Source organism: Polyodon spathula, chromosome 2 (assembly GCF_017654505.1).
Source record: "Polyodon spathula isolate WHYD16114869_AA chromosome 2, ASM1765450v1, whole genome shotgun sequence".
NCBI lineage: Eukaryota > Metazoa > Chordata > Actinopteri > Acipenseriformes > Polyodontidae > Polyodon > Polyodon spathula.
Window position 1 is genome coordinate 73,306,558 of NC_054535.1, and position 17,215 is coordinate 73,323,772.

At 37.3% G+C, this 17,215-nt stretch overlaps 1 protein-coding gene across 3 annotated transcripts in view; it reads right to left on the bottom strand.

Annotated features, from left to right (window-relative positions):
* The window catches only part of LOC121300231 (probable global transcription activator SNF2L2), a 51,843-nt gene that overhangs the window by 18,356 nt on the left and 16,272 nt on the right, over positions 1-17,215 (bottom strand). For 2 of the 3 annotated variants that reach the window (XM_041228746.1, XM_041228731.1), the window contains exons 22-29: positions 13,736-13,822; positions 13,186-13,232; positions 12,644-12,810; positions 11,696-11,859; positions 10,957-11,184; positions 7,327-7,353; positions 2,649-2,726; positions 1,603-1,821 (exon numbers count right to left, since the gene is read on the bottom strand). In XM_041228746.1, the coding sequence (XP_041084680.1) occupies positions 1,603-1,821; positions 2,649-2,726; positions 7,327-7,353; positions 10,957-11,184; positions 11,696-11,859; positions 12,644-12,810; positions 13,186-13,232; positions 13,736-13,822 (1,017 nt within the window). The remainder of the gene's footprint in view (positions 1-1,602; positions 1,822-2,648; positions 2,727-7,326; positions 7,354-10,956; positions 11,185-11,695; positions 11,860-12,643; positions 12,811-13,185; positions 13,233-13,735; positions 13,823-17,215) is intronic. The other variant, XM_041228739.1, reaches the window with a different exon arrangement.

Here is a 17,215-nt window from a genome sequence, read left to right on the forward strand (position 1 = left end):
TTTATAACCATATAGATTTAAGGGATGATTGCTTAACTATGTCTTAATACTAACGTATTTGTATTAAGATTTAGTGAAAAATATTCATATAACAATTTAATATGGTCAGTTTCAAAATAACGTAATGTAAGGAAATGGCTATTCACTTGAGCTATTTTGTGTTTTGATGTTGAAAAAGTAGATTTAGTTTACAATATCTTAAAAGAACTTAAAAGAAAAAAAGACGATAATTCGCAAACACAAGGAATATGACAGAGAAAAGAGGCGGTGCATTTTTCAAGTAACCTGGCTTCACAATTTGACTAGCTGCAGTAAGTCTACACCTTCAAGAAATAAGATGTACTGCAAGGTTTGTGTCCAGTATGACAAAAGCCAGAGTGGCACATATTTTTTAGGAAAATAAAATTTAAGCCTAATATTTTTGAGACCCCAACAGCTGTTGTTGATTTCGACTCCAGGACTAGCAAGTTTCAAAAGGTATTTGTCCTTCGGACTAGTAACACAATTTTGTTAGTTTCTAACCCTGTGTTGGTAACATATATATCCTCAAAGAATAGCAGGTGTTTACATAAGGCTACAATTTTAAGGTTGAGACTTAAGGCTGATTTACACGTCAGACTTGGACATAATTTCTGGTTGGAGTTTCCCACGTGACAGGTTGGAATTACATCATCCACACTCTTGCAACGTGCGTCTTTTTTTGGAAAGTACTGCCTTTTCGCACACTGATATGAAACAGCTGGGGGTACTTCTCTCAGGAGAAGAGAAACAGCACGCACACTTTGTAAGGTGAAGTCACTATGGTGTAATGATGATATCATCGAGCACCATCATTTGAAAATACTACCTTCTTCAGTGCTTGCGGTGGACGCTGATGAAGAGGATTAGAAAAATCTTTCGAAAGGTAACCAACACATATTTCATCTTATTTTATTTTACGATGTTCATGTATTGTACAACGCAGTGAATATTTCATCACTGTATTTAATGCTACGTCCAAGTTAATCACGGGAATGCAGCAAGGTGATGATGCTGCTGGCTTGCGTGCAGTGTCTCCTGGGAATTTTCTGGAATCGTTCCAGAACATGGCCTCAGCACAGTTACACTAGCAAATATTCCAACTGTGCCGGAATAGAACCCCAACTTTTCAGAGGATAAGAGGACACATTCCGGAACGCGATCAGTAGTGTTTACACTAGCAAAACCTTCCGGAATATGACCTCTTTGCTGCTTGTGTAAACGTAGCTAATGAAAATTGGACCATTTATGAGGTTACACAGAAAGCAGGAAAATGGGTTTGATGGTATCTATTCTATAAACACAACTACTGCACCACTGTAACTAGTCCTCCATGGCACAGATGCATTTTTTTTCCAAACACAGATTATTAAATGTTGTAAATTCTTTAACACAAGATCTATTGAACCCTGTAAATGTAACCCAAGACTGTAACAACAGAATGAAAAAAAACAGGGGGAAAGAAAAGGGGGATGTAGCAACCAAAACAACAGTTCAGCCATAATTTCGCCAACTCATTACCACATTTCTTCAAAAAAAGCTGAGTATACTTGCTATTAACAAAAAGAGATTTGTAACACATACCCTTAGCCACTGCTTCTCAGTGAGCGCATCACTGTAATCCACATCTCTGCGGCCACGAGAGCCCCTCCCAAATAGCTTATCTTCTTCCTCTTCACATGTCAGTCTCTCCACCTCCGCGTCATCCTTAATAATCCAAGATGGCAGCTCATCCTCCTCCATCAGGCGGGGCTTTCGCTTGTGACTGCGTGCCTCTTCACGGCGACGATCCAGATCCATACGCTGAAAAACAAAAACGAACTAAATAAATGAATCTGTGACATATGTACCTATGTAAAGATGACATACAGGCATCTCCTTATATTTCCTAATTACTGCACTTCCAATCACTTGTGCTAAAGAATGGCCTTTCCAAGTTCCAAGACAACTAAATAGGCAGATCTCTAGACAGACTGCATGTATAACTCCAAAGCGTTACTCACCTACATATGAAGCCGGTAAGTCAGATAGGCTATACATCCAAGACAGATAATAGGTTAACTGCTCCTGCTAGTTTTATGATATTATTGCTGTTGCAGTTTTTACTCTTAATACTGCAAGCACATCTAATGCAAAAGCTCAATATTTTGGAACGTAATACGTGCATAACTGTTATTTCACTTGAATAAAAACTCATCATGTGGTCACAAAAACTAGGTAATTTTACTTTTCATGTAACTTTATAAACAGTCTTCCTATCAGAGACAGACTAGATCTCTCAGTGAGTCCATTAACGCCAGGGCCCACTCAAAAGTGTTTGATGAGGATTATTTGTTAATTTAGCAGATGCCTTTATCCAAGGCGGCTTGCAGTGGCTACATGATGCCAGTCAGGTGCTTACAGAGATTTCACTTCTTCACAACCCAGAGGACAATCACCAACCTTGACACTAAGGGGAGTGGTGCTTCAGCCTGCCGTTATTGTGGTCTGGGAATCTGTCAAGTTTGAGTAGCCTTTCAGATTTGAAATAACACTGTCTTGATGCAGTGTTAATAAAAAGCCCTCCCTATGCTTAAATATCAGCAGCATAACAATTGTGTTAATCAGATGTAAAGTTATCAATGTCTTACCATGAAGAGGTCAAACTCTTCCTCATTTCGAGCAATCATCTGATTGAGGGTCTCCTCATCGGGAACCTCATCTTCTTCCTAACAGGTTACAACAGTAGAATCAAATGTCATGATCAGCATGAATCTAAAATACACAGCAGGCTATAATTAAGTTTCACAAAGCAAATCATTAGCTTGAAGCAAATCCAACTAGTGTTGGGACGATTATCAAAAATTCGATAATATTGCAATAGAAATAGTGCTGGGAAGAACACAGGATTTTCATGTTCGGATATTCGTGCAGAGTTTAAACATTCGTGGGGATATTTGTTTTTTAAAAAGAAATGAAAGCCATTACATTGTTCAGAATGCAGAAAGCATAGCAGCATGGGCAGGGGGGCGTGGCCCCTGTGTGTGTGCCTTTATTTTACAGTAAGAGGTAACACTACATACACTATATAGAAAAAAAATATCCCAGGAGTAAAGAATGTGTTGTGTAGGCCTTACTTAACCCCAGTGAAGTAACTACAAAACAAAGGATGCCAAATAGCAGTTCAAGTTACACGTTGTTTTGTTTATTCCCGAAATAAATAGTATATAAAGTTGACACCGCATTTTATTTATTTTCATTCCTTGCCATTACCGTTTCTTCACAGTAAACAGTGGCCATAGACAAGTTTTCATAAAGCAATAACATGAGGTTTACTTGTGTCTTTTTGTTGCTGAACAGGCAAACAAAACCTAAAATGTAACTTTAAACACTTCAAATAAAACAAACGTGGAAATGGCATTGTAAAATTAAGGGGAAAAAACCTCACCATTTTGATTCTCATTTATTACATTCCACATAACAAAGTCGCAACAATAAAATATAATATACACAATCTATATAAAAACCACTACACAACATTTCTTGCAAGTTGGGCACTGTTTAAGCAAGGCATTTAAGAATGTGTTTGCCTTGTTTTTTGTCCCACGAGATTCTGACTCGCGCTAAAACAGCACCATTTTATATCCAGCCCTTTTTTGATCCAGATGGCTTTCCATAGAGATCACTATGCGTGCGCGTGCATAATGTAGTTTGTTTACTTTTTGCTGTCTAAAACTTTTAAAAGAGGCTTGAGCTGCTGTGTTGATCCTGTGGTTTGGTTTGGTGTGTGTGTGTGTGTGTATATATATATATATATATATATATATATATATATATATATATATATATATATATATATATATATATATACAGCTCTGGAAAAAATTGAGACCGCTGCAAAATTATCAGTTTCTCTGGTTTTACTATTTATAGGTATGTGTTTGGGTAAAATGAACATTTTTGTTTTATTCTATAAAGTACTGACAACATTTCTCCCGAATTCCAAATAAAAATATTGTCATTTAGAGCATTTATTTGCAGAAAATGACAACTGGTCAAAATAACAAAAAAGATGCAGTGTTGTCAGACCTCAAATAATGCGAAGAAAATAAGTTCATATTCATTTTTAAACAACACAATACTAATGTTTTAACTTAGGAAGAGTTCAGAAATCAATATTTGGTGGAATAACCCTGATTTTCAAGCACAGCTTTCATGCATCTTGGCATGCTCTCCACCAGTCTTTCACATTGATGTTGGGTGACTTTATGCCACTCCTGGTGCAAAAATTCAAGCAGCTCGGTTTTGTTTGATGGCTTGTGACCATCCATCTTCCTCTTGATCACATTCCAGAGGTTTTCAGTGGGGTTCAGGTCTGGAGATTGGGCTGGATTGGGGAACATTTTCAGAGCAGAAGGAAGCAAGTTTTCTTCCAGGACAACCTAGTACTTGGCTTGATTCATGCCAATGCTGCCCAATTCCAGCCTTGCTAAAGCACCCCCAGGATCATCACCGATCCTCCACCACATTTCACAGTGGGTGCAAGCCACTGTGGCTTGTAGGCCTCTCCAGGTCTCCGTCTAACCATTAGACGACCAGGTGTTGAGCAAAGCTGAAAATCTGACTCATCTGGGGGTGCTTCAGCAAGGCTAGAATCGGGCAGATTTGTCTTTGTGAAGGACGCATGAATCAAGCCAAGTACAAGGTTGTCCTGGAAGAAAACTTGCTTGCTTCTGCTCTGACAATGTTCCGCAACTCTGAGGATTGGTTTTTCCAGCAGGACAATGCTCCATGCCACACAGTCAGGTCAATCAAGGTGTGGAAGGAGGACCACCAGATCAAGACCCTGTCATGGCCAGCCCAATCTCCAGACCCGAACCCCACTGAAAACCTCTGGAATGTAATCAAGAGGAAGATGGACGGTCACAAGCCATCAAACAAAGCCGAGCTGCTTGAATTTTTGCGCCAGGAGTGGCACAAAGTCACTCAACATCAATGTGAAAGACTGGTGGAGAGCATGCCAAGACGCATGAAAGCTGTGCTTGAAAATCAGGGTTATTCCACCAAATATTGATTTCTGAACTCTTCCTAAGTTAAAACATTAGTATTGTGTTGTTTAAAAATGAATATGAATTTATTTTCTTTGCATTACTCGAGGTCTGACAACACTGCATCTTTTTTGTTATTTTGACCAGTTGTCATTTTCTGCAAATAAATGCTCTAAATGACAATATTTTTATTTGGAATTTGGGAGAAATGTTGTCAGTAGTTTATATATATATATATATATATATATATATATATATATATATATATATATATATATATAATATATATATATATATATAAAAAACAGAGCTTCCTTTTTCCATTTTTTAAACTGTCGCGCAACTTTTGGTGAGGCGGTAAATAAGTGCAAGGTATTTTTGTCATTTCTAGCGAATACGAACATCTGATTTTTGTATCCGAATACATGTCAAAAAAATATCTTTGAATATTTGTCCCAGCACTAAATAGAAATGTTCAATGATACACATGATACTTAATTTTTAGAATACCGTATTTACCAGTTATAATGATTACTCTATGAAATATTTATTGATTACTATGAAATATGCACATAACTTGTTTTACTAGTTTGTAACGTTAATGTTTATTTTTACATTTTAGATAAAAAGCAAACATTGCTGACCCATTTTAAATATATACTTATCTATAAACAATAAAAACATAAAACATAATGTTATAATTATCCACAATTATTATTTTTATAGGATGTGTTTACTCGTTGGGGTTCTACAGCAGCAATGATGATTTCTTGAGAAGCAGGACGCAGTGCTTGCAAAAGACCGCAACCTTTGGTTTCCTGACACCTTCAGTGTGTCCTCCTGTGTAGTCATTTCTTGATGGTCTGCTTACTTCGCAGGAGAGTGAGCATCCCATGCTAAAAGAGCTTAAGTGGACAATCAAGTAGAGAGATGTGCCACTTTCACTGTGATTCTCCACAGCATCACGTTATTTGAGCCTCGCTTTCGTGCATTTATGTTAAAGGAGGAACACAAACATGCTACTACTGAGTGGCAAATACTGAGCATGAGTGTAAGCTAAGCCCTAAAAGTAACTAAAACTTAAAAGGCTGCATTTTGTGTGTGTGTGTGTGTGTGTGTGTGTGTGTGTGTGTGTGTGTGGGTGTGTGTGGGTGTGTGGGTGTGTGGGTGGGCGGGTGAGGGTTCAGCACTGAGACAAAAAAACATTTACATGTTTTGAAAGATATTAAAAATAAAGCATTGCGGCTGGAATTTTAAAGTTTCAGAACACCAAAAATGAATTACCGAGATAAAAGCAGTTATCGTGATAATTTTTCAGATGAGAATCGTGATACAAAAATTCCAATATCGTCCCAACACTAACTATTATTATTTTAACAACTATCATTTTAACAAAAAAATACAAATACAAATGACAAGTAGCCTTTGTGGCATCAGATAATTTCCCATTACATTTCAAAATGAACTGTTCATACACCAAATCATGGTCTAAATGTAAATACTTGCAAGTTTCTGCTGAATCTATCTGTCCTGGATATTAAAAAAAAAACACTGTATATCCCCCACACTGTCATAATATTTAAATGTCTAACCTATTTAATATTAGTACATCGGGATATGCAAATGTCAGCATTACAAGAGCCAATCAAGTCGCGTGAAAGTCACCAAAAGGTTTCTACACTCACAGCATTTTAAAAGTCAGAGTACAGCTACTGTATGCATGTTTCGCCTTGTTTGGTACTCATCAGTGCAGTGTAACTGTACTCCGACTAGTGAAAAGCCCAGTACTCTTAGTGTGAAATTCTTACAATCACTGGTACAACACATAAAAATAAAAAAATAAATCTTAAATGCAATGCAAGCCATTTTACGATAGCAAAAACCATCAGCATCAACTCTTCCAGCCGAAATACCCTTATCACATCAATCATCAACTGCTATTTAATCCTGGTTATAAATTGGGAGCCGAGTTCAGCATTTGCCTTAAAGCTTTTCTAGGATGAGGGATTCCAGATTGCATTAATGCGACTGTAACATGAGAATTGGTTCAGCAGTGAGACACAGTATATTGCTCATGCAACAATCATGACAACCACTTTCCATTCATTGATAAAGGCACAATGATGCACAATTTTTTTTTCTTAAAGAAAAGCAGTAATATACATTCACTTGATTTGGCCATAAAATGTACTGTACAACATATTTATGCAACTAGTAACTCATTTTAATTCTAGAAAACGTAGATGACAAAGATTATTGAGGTAAAATATTATTTATTTACCATTGCTGTCCGGACGCTGTCTTCGTCCTTCATCAACGTGAACAATAGAATGGGGAAAAAACAATACATATAAAGAAGAATGTCTTTATCCTGAGTAGCATCTTTTGACTGAAAAATGTTAATGGAACAGACAGCCAATAAGGTAGCAATCCATCCCCTGATAAATTCCATGTAAAATTTTACAATAGTCATAAAAAAGTGACAATTCATTGGTATAATTGTAAAATGAATATCATTTATTCTACATGTATGTATTGAATTTGCATCACGTCACACCGTTTGGTGCTATTTAAATTATAACACTCCAGCAAACTGCAATGTTACTGTATATTGCATTATGAATGTATTACCATTTTTGACAAGAATTTTGTCAAAGGGGTGTCAATTCTTTCATACTCTGTGTTTATGTTTTCAGTCATCTACGTTTTCCAAAATAAATTTGTGATGTAAAGTCTGTAATGTGCTTCATTGTATAAGCAGTTTTTACAATACACTCTGACACATTTTAACATGATTCAATTGTGTTGTCAACTACACCTTTTTAAATTATCAACTACAGATACCCCAAATTACATAAAATAGATCTTTCCCCAGCCTCTATTGGTTTTCACTGGAACACCAGGGCTTACAAAGATAAGCAGGAAGGACCTTTCTTTACACCTCGCTTCTCTTTGGGAGGACTACTGGAATTAAATGAGGAAAAATAGATCACATTATTACCATATGGACATGGTGTATTAAACCTGAGGTGTCAGATATGCAATCAATCACTGAATTGTCTGGATGTACTGATAATAGTTCATTACCAGAAATACTACAGAGTGATAACTGTGGACAAAGAACCTTGATGTGTGTGTCTACGTGGCATGTTACTCAATTAAAAAGGGTGAAATTAGATGATCAATTCGCATTGGATTCATTGTATTGAAAACGACAAACACAGCGAGGACATTTCACAATGGAGTTCTAAATTCTAAAAAGTTTAAAATATATACAACTCAAAGACTGATTTGACATTAAATTTTATATTCTGTGCAAAATACATTTGCTTACATCGTATTTTCATATGGCACCATATTGGTTCATGAATAATCTAGATACACGATTGGGGTTTCTTTGTGGTTATTTTTGTGGGTTTTTGACACATATGTTAGTTATTGTAGTTTAAAAATGGCCACAAAACAGATCACAAACAGTTGTTAACAGTGATAGTAATTAAAATTAATCAGTTTGAAAGATACATGTGAAAAGACTGGGGTTAATTCAATTCATCTTCTGGATCTAAGTACTGTCATTGTTAAAATATTAAAATGGGGCGCTCCCTGATATTTGACATGTATTTACAAACCTACACACTAAAGTGAAGTAAATGCATTGTTTTATTTTTTATTGAAATCTTCCACTATTTAGACCAATTGAGCAGAACTCAAAGAAGAACTCAAAGAAGCAATCAATTAGATATACCAAACTATTACATTGTAATTATTAAACAGAACTAATACAAACTAATGCACATAATCCCAGAATATATCTTCCCCAGTAACACTACAGGTAGCAAACATGGAATAACAGCCACTCTACACACAATGGGCTCTATGCATATTCTTTCGTGTCTTGACTTTTGTAGGTTTTTGTGACTTCATAGTCCTACCCGCGACGTAATAATTTAATTCTGTAGCTTAGTTTCATCCCTGCTGCAGCAGTAGTTACAGCTGTTCGTTTCAAACTACTTTTGTATGCAAATGTACAAATCTCATTATAATATAGAAGTTCCGCGCTTACCTTTGATGTATTATCATTTTTTTCCTTATTTACGACTTCGGTTTGTGCTTGTTATTTTAAAAGTATTTACTTGCGTAGCCTACTGTATGAACTGTACTTTTTTCCTTTACAAAACTAAAATATACATAGACTCAAACAAAAGTTTTCTGTGATACTTTTAAATTAACATGATTTTGCGATATTAATTTAAGTGTGTTCATAGAACTATGTTTTTGCTTATGAGTTGTAACAAATCACCTCTTTCAGGCTACTGCCCCTGCTCTACTCCCTTTTATTTTCTCTTCCCTCAACACCTCTCTTGCTTCAAACAAGTCTGCAACAACCCCATCTAAAAAAACCCTAATTGGATCCCTCATCCCTCCAGAACTACCATCCTGTCTCCCTCCTCCCGTTCCTCTCTAAAACCTTTGAGCGAGCGATACAACACCAGATCTCTGCTTTCCTGTCAACACATTCTCTGCTTGACCCCCTCCAATCTGGTTTTTCGCCCAGCACACTCCACTGAAACTGCTCTTCTCCATCTGGAACTCTACTCTCTGTTCTTGCCACCTCCCTCTCCTCTGTCCTTATTCTCCTAAACATCTCAGCTGTTTTCTTTCTACACCCGCTCCCTGGCTCCCCTCATCTCCTCCCATGGCTTCTCGAATCACTTCTATTCTGATGATACCCAGCTCTTTCTCTCCTTCTCCACCTCTGACTCCGACATTTCATCCCATATTTCTACCTGTCTCTTGGCCATCTCCTCCTGGATGCACTCACATCATCTCAAACTCAACCTCTCCAAATCAGACCACCATTTCTTCCCCTGTCTTCATCCCCCACCGCTGATTTCTCTTTCTATTCCGCCCGAATCTACCACCCACAATCCTTCCTCATCCACCAAGAACCTTGGTGTCACCCTCTACCCCTCCCTCTCCTACTCTTAGCACATCTCTACTCTGGCACACTCCTGTCGCTTCTTCCTCTACAACATACGCAGAATTCTGCCATTCCTCACCGACAACTCTATGAAGCTCCCTAGTTCAGGCCCTGGTACTCTTCCGCCTTGACTACTGCAACTCCCTCCTGGCCGGCCTCCCTGCCTCTGCTACCTATCCGCTCCAGCTCATCCAAAACTCTGCTGCTCGTCTTGTCTTGTCTTTCCCTTCCTCCTTTCTTCCACTCTACACCGCTGCTCCGCTCTCTGCACTGGCTCCCTATCGTTGCTCGCATCGAGTTCAAAACTCTTGTGCTCACCTATCGCTGTCTTGACCTTTATGCTCCCTTCTATCTCCAGACTATCATTTCTCCCTACACCCCCTCTCGCCCCCTCTGCTCCTCCACCACCGGCAGATTAGCTGTACCCTTCCTCCATTTCCCCGCTTCCAGAGCCCGCTCCTTCACCCTTGCCCCGCAGTGGTGGAACAACATTGCACGCCAAAATTCTACGAAGGAGGCTACGAATTTGCAGTACTTCCGAACACATGAGTAATATTAGTACATAGAGCCCTATGTATGAATAAACTATAAATTACAAAAATAGACTTGTTAATTAATATAAAGTGCTATTTAATTAATCTTACATGTGGCACTAATAGGACTCCGATAGCTTTATTCAAACGCTTTTTGTGATGTAAATAAAGGCAAGTTTAAGACAACTTTTCCCACCATATTCAATTGATGTATTTACATGTAAATGATTCAAATGTCAAGTAATTGTCATTGATTTCAAACCATGCAATAATCTAACATTGCCTTCTTTACCTGACTGATGAAATGCTTGTGAATTTTTGCTCTACACTGTACCATTTTAACATTCTCGAATCAGAAGTGACAACAATGTGAGCAGTAGCTTTACTATTTACTTACCTCATTTTGCTCCTCGTGCTCCATAATAGCTTGAAGAAAGGCCCTTCGCTCATGGCTCGAAGATTTCTGGTCAAACATTCCTGCCTGAATAACCTTCTGATCGACATTGAGCTTATACTTGGCAGCAGCCAAGATCTTCTCCTCCACACTATTTACAGTACAGAGACGCAGAACTCGCACCTCGTTCTGCTGTCCAATGCGGTGAGCCCTGTCCTGGGCTTGCAAGTCCTGCATGGATAATAAGCAAAGGAAAGTGTCACAGAAAATGAACAACTTAAACGGTTCTTCTTGCACCAACATTCAGTTTACTGATTTACTTTCAGTTTTAAGGGGGTTACATTTTTGAACTTTATGGATAAGTAGCATGCAAGTCATTCTAGTGTTTAGTTACAAACATTCATTCATAGAGATTAAAAACAAGTCCCCCAAAGTGGGAAGTGAAGGTTGAAATATTTGGAAAGAAGACATTTTGAAAGTAATGATAATATAATGAAAGCTCTCTTTATATTCAACAGCTTGTCCTAGTTCTCTCAACCGTATGTATCTGCTCTGCCTGTGAAGGGCCCCCCTCTGTTGCATTCAGCTTAACTATGTAATTAATCCTGGGCCTCTTTGGAACAGACTGCCAAATTTGCTAAATTACGTCATTAATTGTTTTACTTGATAAAACTATAATTTATTTGTTGATGTCTTTTGTTTGAGAATGTTATACCATTAAGATGTTTGCTAAAATACAAACCTGATGTGGGTTCCAGTCGCTGTCAAAAATAACAACAGTGTCAGCGGCCTGAAGATTTAAACCAAGGCCTCCAGCTCTTGTACTTAACAGGAAAATAAAGTATTGAGAGCCTGGACAATTGAACTTCTTCAGCAGAGCAGCACGATCCTCTGATTTTGTTGTACCTAGGGAACAGAGCAACAGCAGGGATTAAAAGATATTTCAACAACAAAATGCACCTGCTAAATTGCTCTCATGCCCCCATCTAAAATATTTGACCCCTGTTGTTCCTGCATCACCATTTGGCAACATCACATTAGTAATGATATTTTAAAGGCATTTGACAGTGCCTTTGAATAACATCCAGAACAGTGTCATTTTCTGGCCTGTAATTAAACACAGTTGTGTTCATTCAAACATTACATTTTTAATTCACGTTATGCAATCAAGCGTCTTAAAGAAACAGCTCAAAACCTAACTTATAGGTTTAAAGATTTATTAAAATAGAACACAAATAGAGACACTGAATGCCAATCTAGAGTAAATCAAATCAAATAGACAGATGAAAGCTGGGAAATGAAATCGCTGCATTAAGAAGAAGACCAGATTATTGATTACTGCAAAGAGAAAGTACAGGGAGTCAATACCGGTACACGTTTAAGATCAATGTTCAATTTCAAGTACAATGTTACCCTTGCATTAAAAAATGTGGGGACTAAGCCTTGGCGTTTGTTTTGGATAATATGGAAATGTAACCCATTTTTATTTTGTACATATATTCATTACCGTCAGCTAAAGCAGTACAATTTCTTGTGTCTAGTGAGCATTACTGGAATCCTATTTGGATCAAAGCAATGTCAATATGCCATTCATAAATTTAAAACTTTCCTTGAACTGTTTAATTATTACCTGCCAAATATTGCACATTATAAGCTGATTTAACAGAGATATTATGTTTTTGCAGCTTACCATCCAGGCGCAGGTAGAGAAAGTTGCGGTAAGCAAAATAGTCTTCCAGAATGGTCATCAGGGTAGTCATTTGGCAGAAGAGAAGAACTCTGTGGTTTGTTACTCTCAGCTTTGGCAGAATGCGATCCAGTACCTCAAACTTGCCAGAGGCTCGAAACAGGTCAGGTCTGACAGGAGAAATATATTAAACTAAAGTTTAATTTGGACTGCTATTGTGGTAAATAGTTACTGTATAAACAAGTTTGAAACTACCTAATGGAATATTTTAACTATCTTCCCACATTTAGTTTGTGGGGGGAAAAAAAAAAAACGTATTGTAACAAATAAACAAATGTCAGACAGTGAAAAAAATAGGTCAGCATACCACTGCTTTACATCTATATCAAGCTTCATATCTCATGATATTTGGACTGATGATCTAGACATAGTGGAGCAAGCAAAGGCAGAATTAAGGAGAGGACCATGACAAGTTACAGAATTGGATGAGGGGTTCATATAAATGCACAAAAACCTCTAAAATCTACATGCCCAATTACACTCACCCGCTGATGATACCATTCGGGTAGCCCAGGTGTTCTGCAAATGATTCCTGTGAAAATAAATTATTAACAATGTTGTTCTGTCATCACAAAATCCCCTAAGAAGATACTGGGAAAATGAAAAAGTGAAGACTGAGATAATACTTTAATAATCAGAAACACTGCTGACAAACACTTGTATCGGTGTGTTAACTTGTCAAACCAATCTGTGGCACACGAGGTAACTGCTTTGCAAGTAAGCTCGATGACTACATTTAAGGCGGGTGTGGAAAAAAAGATGGCCTTTCCTGTCCAAGCCTGAGTTTTGAATTGTTTAATTGAAAAAACAAATCTCAGTCTAAAAATCAGTAAATTATTTCAATTGACAATTTAAAAGGGACAAGAGGCAGTATACTTAAAATTGTGGCATATTAGGAAATTAAAAAGTCATTATTAAATGTTTCCCATTTCCACTTTCAAGAAAGTTAGAATTAAATCTAAGAACTATTTTTGTATTAATTATTCTTTGTTTGTGAGTAGAATCTTCTGTATATAAATATAACATGATACACACCTCAATATGCTGGAACATATAGGGGTGGTTACAAATCTTCTTCAGTTGCATGATGGTGTTCATAAGGGTCTTGGCTCCTCCTTTACCCTAAAAAATAAAGACATTTTATTGCACAAAACAGAAAATTACTGCAATCTATAAGGACATTAAAAGTAAAGTAATTCTTTAAATAGTTCACGAGTTAAAGCTTTGTGAATAGGGACTGATATACTGGATTCTGACGAGTCAACGCCCAAGGGGCGTAAAGTTATCATTGAAGCAAATGTGGGTTGGGGGGTGGGCAGGGGTGAAATTACAGGTGTTGGCCGGTAAAGTTTATGTGTACTCTTCAGAGCCAGCTATATCCAAACGAGATTTCTCTGTTCAATATTCTTTATTTCCTTGGCACAGGTTTGTTGCTTTTGGTTACAGCATTAGAATACAAAGCTCAAAGACACTTGCTCACAGTATCCCGTGGTAACGATCTCTCCCTAGTTCCAAGAGACAGCCTAACTCAAAACTGTTCAGCACCTATGTCACAGTGCGTAAGGTCTTCCAGTTAAAGCTACAGTATCATTAGCTGTGCAGTAGAAAACAGAGTACCAACTTATCTTTCAATTTTTTTGTTGTATAATTTAATAAAATAATCTGAACAGTACAAATGTTACTGTAACCTGGCCAAAAACAATAAAAAATACATTCCAACATTACACAGGCATTATTGCAGAGGGGGCATTAATCACTGATGCACAGAGCAACTACTTCCAGGCAGATTTTTCACGTGAGCCGCAATATTTCCAGAAGCATCATTTGCGCATGGTTACTAAAAACCGTAAATTAATGATTAAAATCTTACTTTCAGCTACAAGTTTTTGTTTGTTTTTTTGGGGGGGTTAGTATCTATATACAGTAGAATCTGTTACATCCAATTGAATTGACTCCAGAAGTCCACTGGATATTTAAAAATACAGTATCTCAAAAGGGAGTCATTGTGCTGCATACTAGTTGCTTTATTAACAGTGGCCATTCTAAATTAACAATGTCAGGTACATTAGTGTGTCTGAAACACCACAGTATGGTGATGCCCGTAAACTATACAAAGACAACGACAATACAATAACAATAAAAAGGCAGGCACACAAACAAACAGGCTTTGGAGGATGGTAAAAAAATCAGGAGCCAAGGCTTTGTTACAAACGCCTATCTGCTATTAACCACAGTACTAACAGTAGCAGATCACATGATCTGAGCATGGATTTTAATTGGAGGGGTCCAGAGTGTTTTTTTTCATGTGAGGAGGCAAGCCCCTGTCACAAACTCCTATCTCCTATTAACCACACACAGTACAGAATTAGCAATGGCAGATGATGTAGTCTGATCCTTGGTTTTAATTGGAGGCGCGACTCAAACCCTCTCGCCCCCTGCTGAAGCACTCCTGTACGCCTGCTATGAGCGGACATTTTAAAAAGCGACCAGAAAAAAAAAAAAAAAAAAAAAAAGAAATCCATCATAGTGATAGGAAACTTTTAAAAACACTATATATTTAAACACATTTGTGCTTGTCATGTGCAGGCATTTCCAAAAGTAGAATACCGTAAGAATGTTGTGTTCAAGCAACTGTCTGAGGCTAGATACAGCTAATCATTACAAAGTAGGCAAAACAAAAAGTAGTAACTGCAGTGTTAAATTAATTTTCACTTGATCTGTTTTGTGTTTTGGGGTTTTTATACTGTTTTGATGTCTAAAAAGTGGATTTAATTTATAATGCTGAAAGTTACATGGCGATGAATACATAGTATGAAACGCCGCCGTGTGTTCATATCTTAAAGTAATGCAAAATTCAGCAGGACACAGGGTACTTACAGAAATGACTTATTTGCTGCTCACATGGAAATAAGGATCCGTATTTACTAGGATGTCAAAAACTATACAGAATGACCTGATTTCATCCATTTCCTTTACTGTGCTAGAAGAAATCAATAAATAAATTAATGAAGCTCCTTTTTTTGCATGGGAGATTGATTAGACGAAACAACGGGTTTGCAATTGTAACTTAGAAGTCCCCAGCCACCACTGGTACAGAACAGTATATACTTATTTTGTTGAGGATGTGTGGCAAAGTGCCCTGCCCCTGTGTGTATTTTGTGCTGTATGTTGAGTGTTAATGTTGGTGTATAGTCATTGGTACACAGAATATAAACGGGTTCGTGTAACACGAATGTTTAAAATGTACATTTGTATTTAGGCATGAGGATTGCACAGCACTTCAGGTGCAAGTAAAATGTATGTGAGCATGGGGAACTGCACTTTATTAATTCACGTGCAGTTTTACCGCGACTCCAATTGAATGATTAGCAATCGAGTCTCGGTATAGCTGCATAAAAGCAGCATGTTTTCACTCACTCGGGGTTGTGTGTTCGGTGAGTGGAGAAAGGGATTGGAGGCGGAGGTAATAATAATAACAATAGTTCAAATATCAGCTCACCGTGTTTGTCTGTGCATTATCTGTGTTTGTTAGTCCATTTTGTCTCTTTAATTTGGCGAAAGTGCCGTGTCCTGTGTTTTTTGTTTGTTACAACCTTTTTATTTACTGTTCTGTTCATTCATTAAATGCTGAGCGAAACCAATCGCTCAGCTCCACCCAACTCCACCTCTCTTTTGTTTATTTCCTGGTTCCCGTTTCTGGTCTGACGTCACCCACTACAGCCATCTTTGTGACAAGATGTCATTGATTTTTGTCTGTCTTTCTCTTGCTTTAACTTTATTTTGTAAGTATGTTAGCAGGGTGCATGTCTCCTGGCTCTGCTGTTTTAATTATCATCCTGAGCAGGGAAAACAGATTTTGTACTGACAATGTCTTTCTACTGGAAATGTTCATGTATACAGATGATAGTCAAACATTTTGCATATAGTATGTCAATTCTGTGTATGTATGTACAGTACACCGTCACTTTTTAGTTTGGTAAATGTTGTTTGCAGCATTATAAGCGTACATTGTTACTGCCTTTTAGTTATCTATAATATTAACAGTAATAATAACAACAATAATATTAAATAAATAAAAATAAAAATGACAATATAATCTGCATGGTGGCAGATGTTATCATATTAGTGGTGTATCAAGGTGATGTATCTTTACTAGAGGCTTTCCTACTGTTTTGTAGTTTGTGTATTTTATCCCTTCCTGGAAATCCGACACATCATACTCTGTGAAATCTAAATGCTATATTAATGTTGTAAACAGTGCCTTTTTAAACATACGCTGGCAGCGTGTAACGGTTAAGTTTATTAACATAAACTATGATGGGCTATGGATTTAACAGCCTAGTTGAGGTAAAATGTTAAGAAGATATGAAAATGTTGTCAGTTAGAATAAAATAATAAGATTCTACTGCTGCAGCCCCGACTTTTTTTTCTGCCTCCCCATTTTTTTGGCCACCAGCCGCCACTGATATGTAATCTATATTGTGTTTCAGCTAAAGAATAAATGAACTGGGGCAA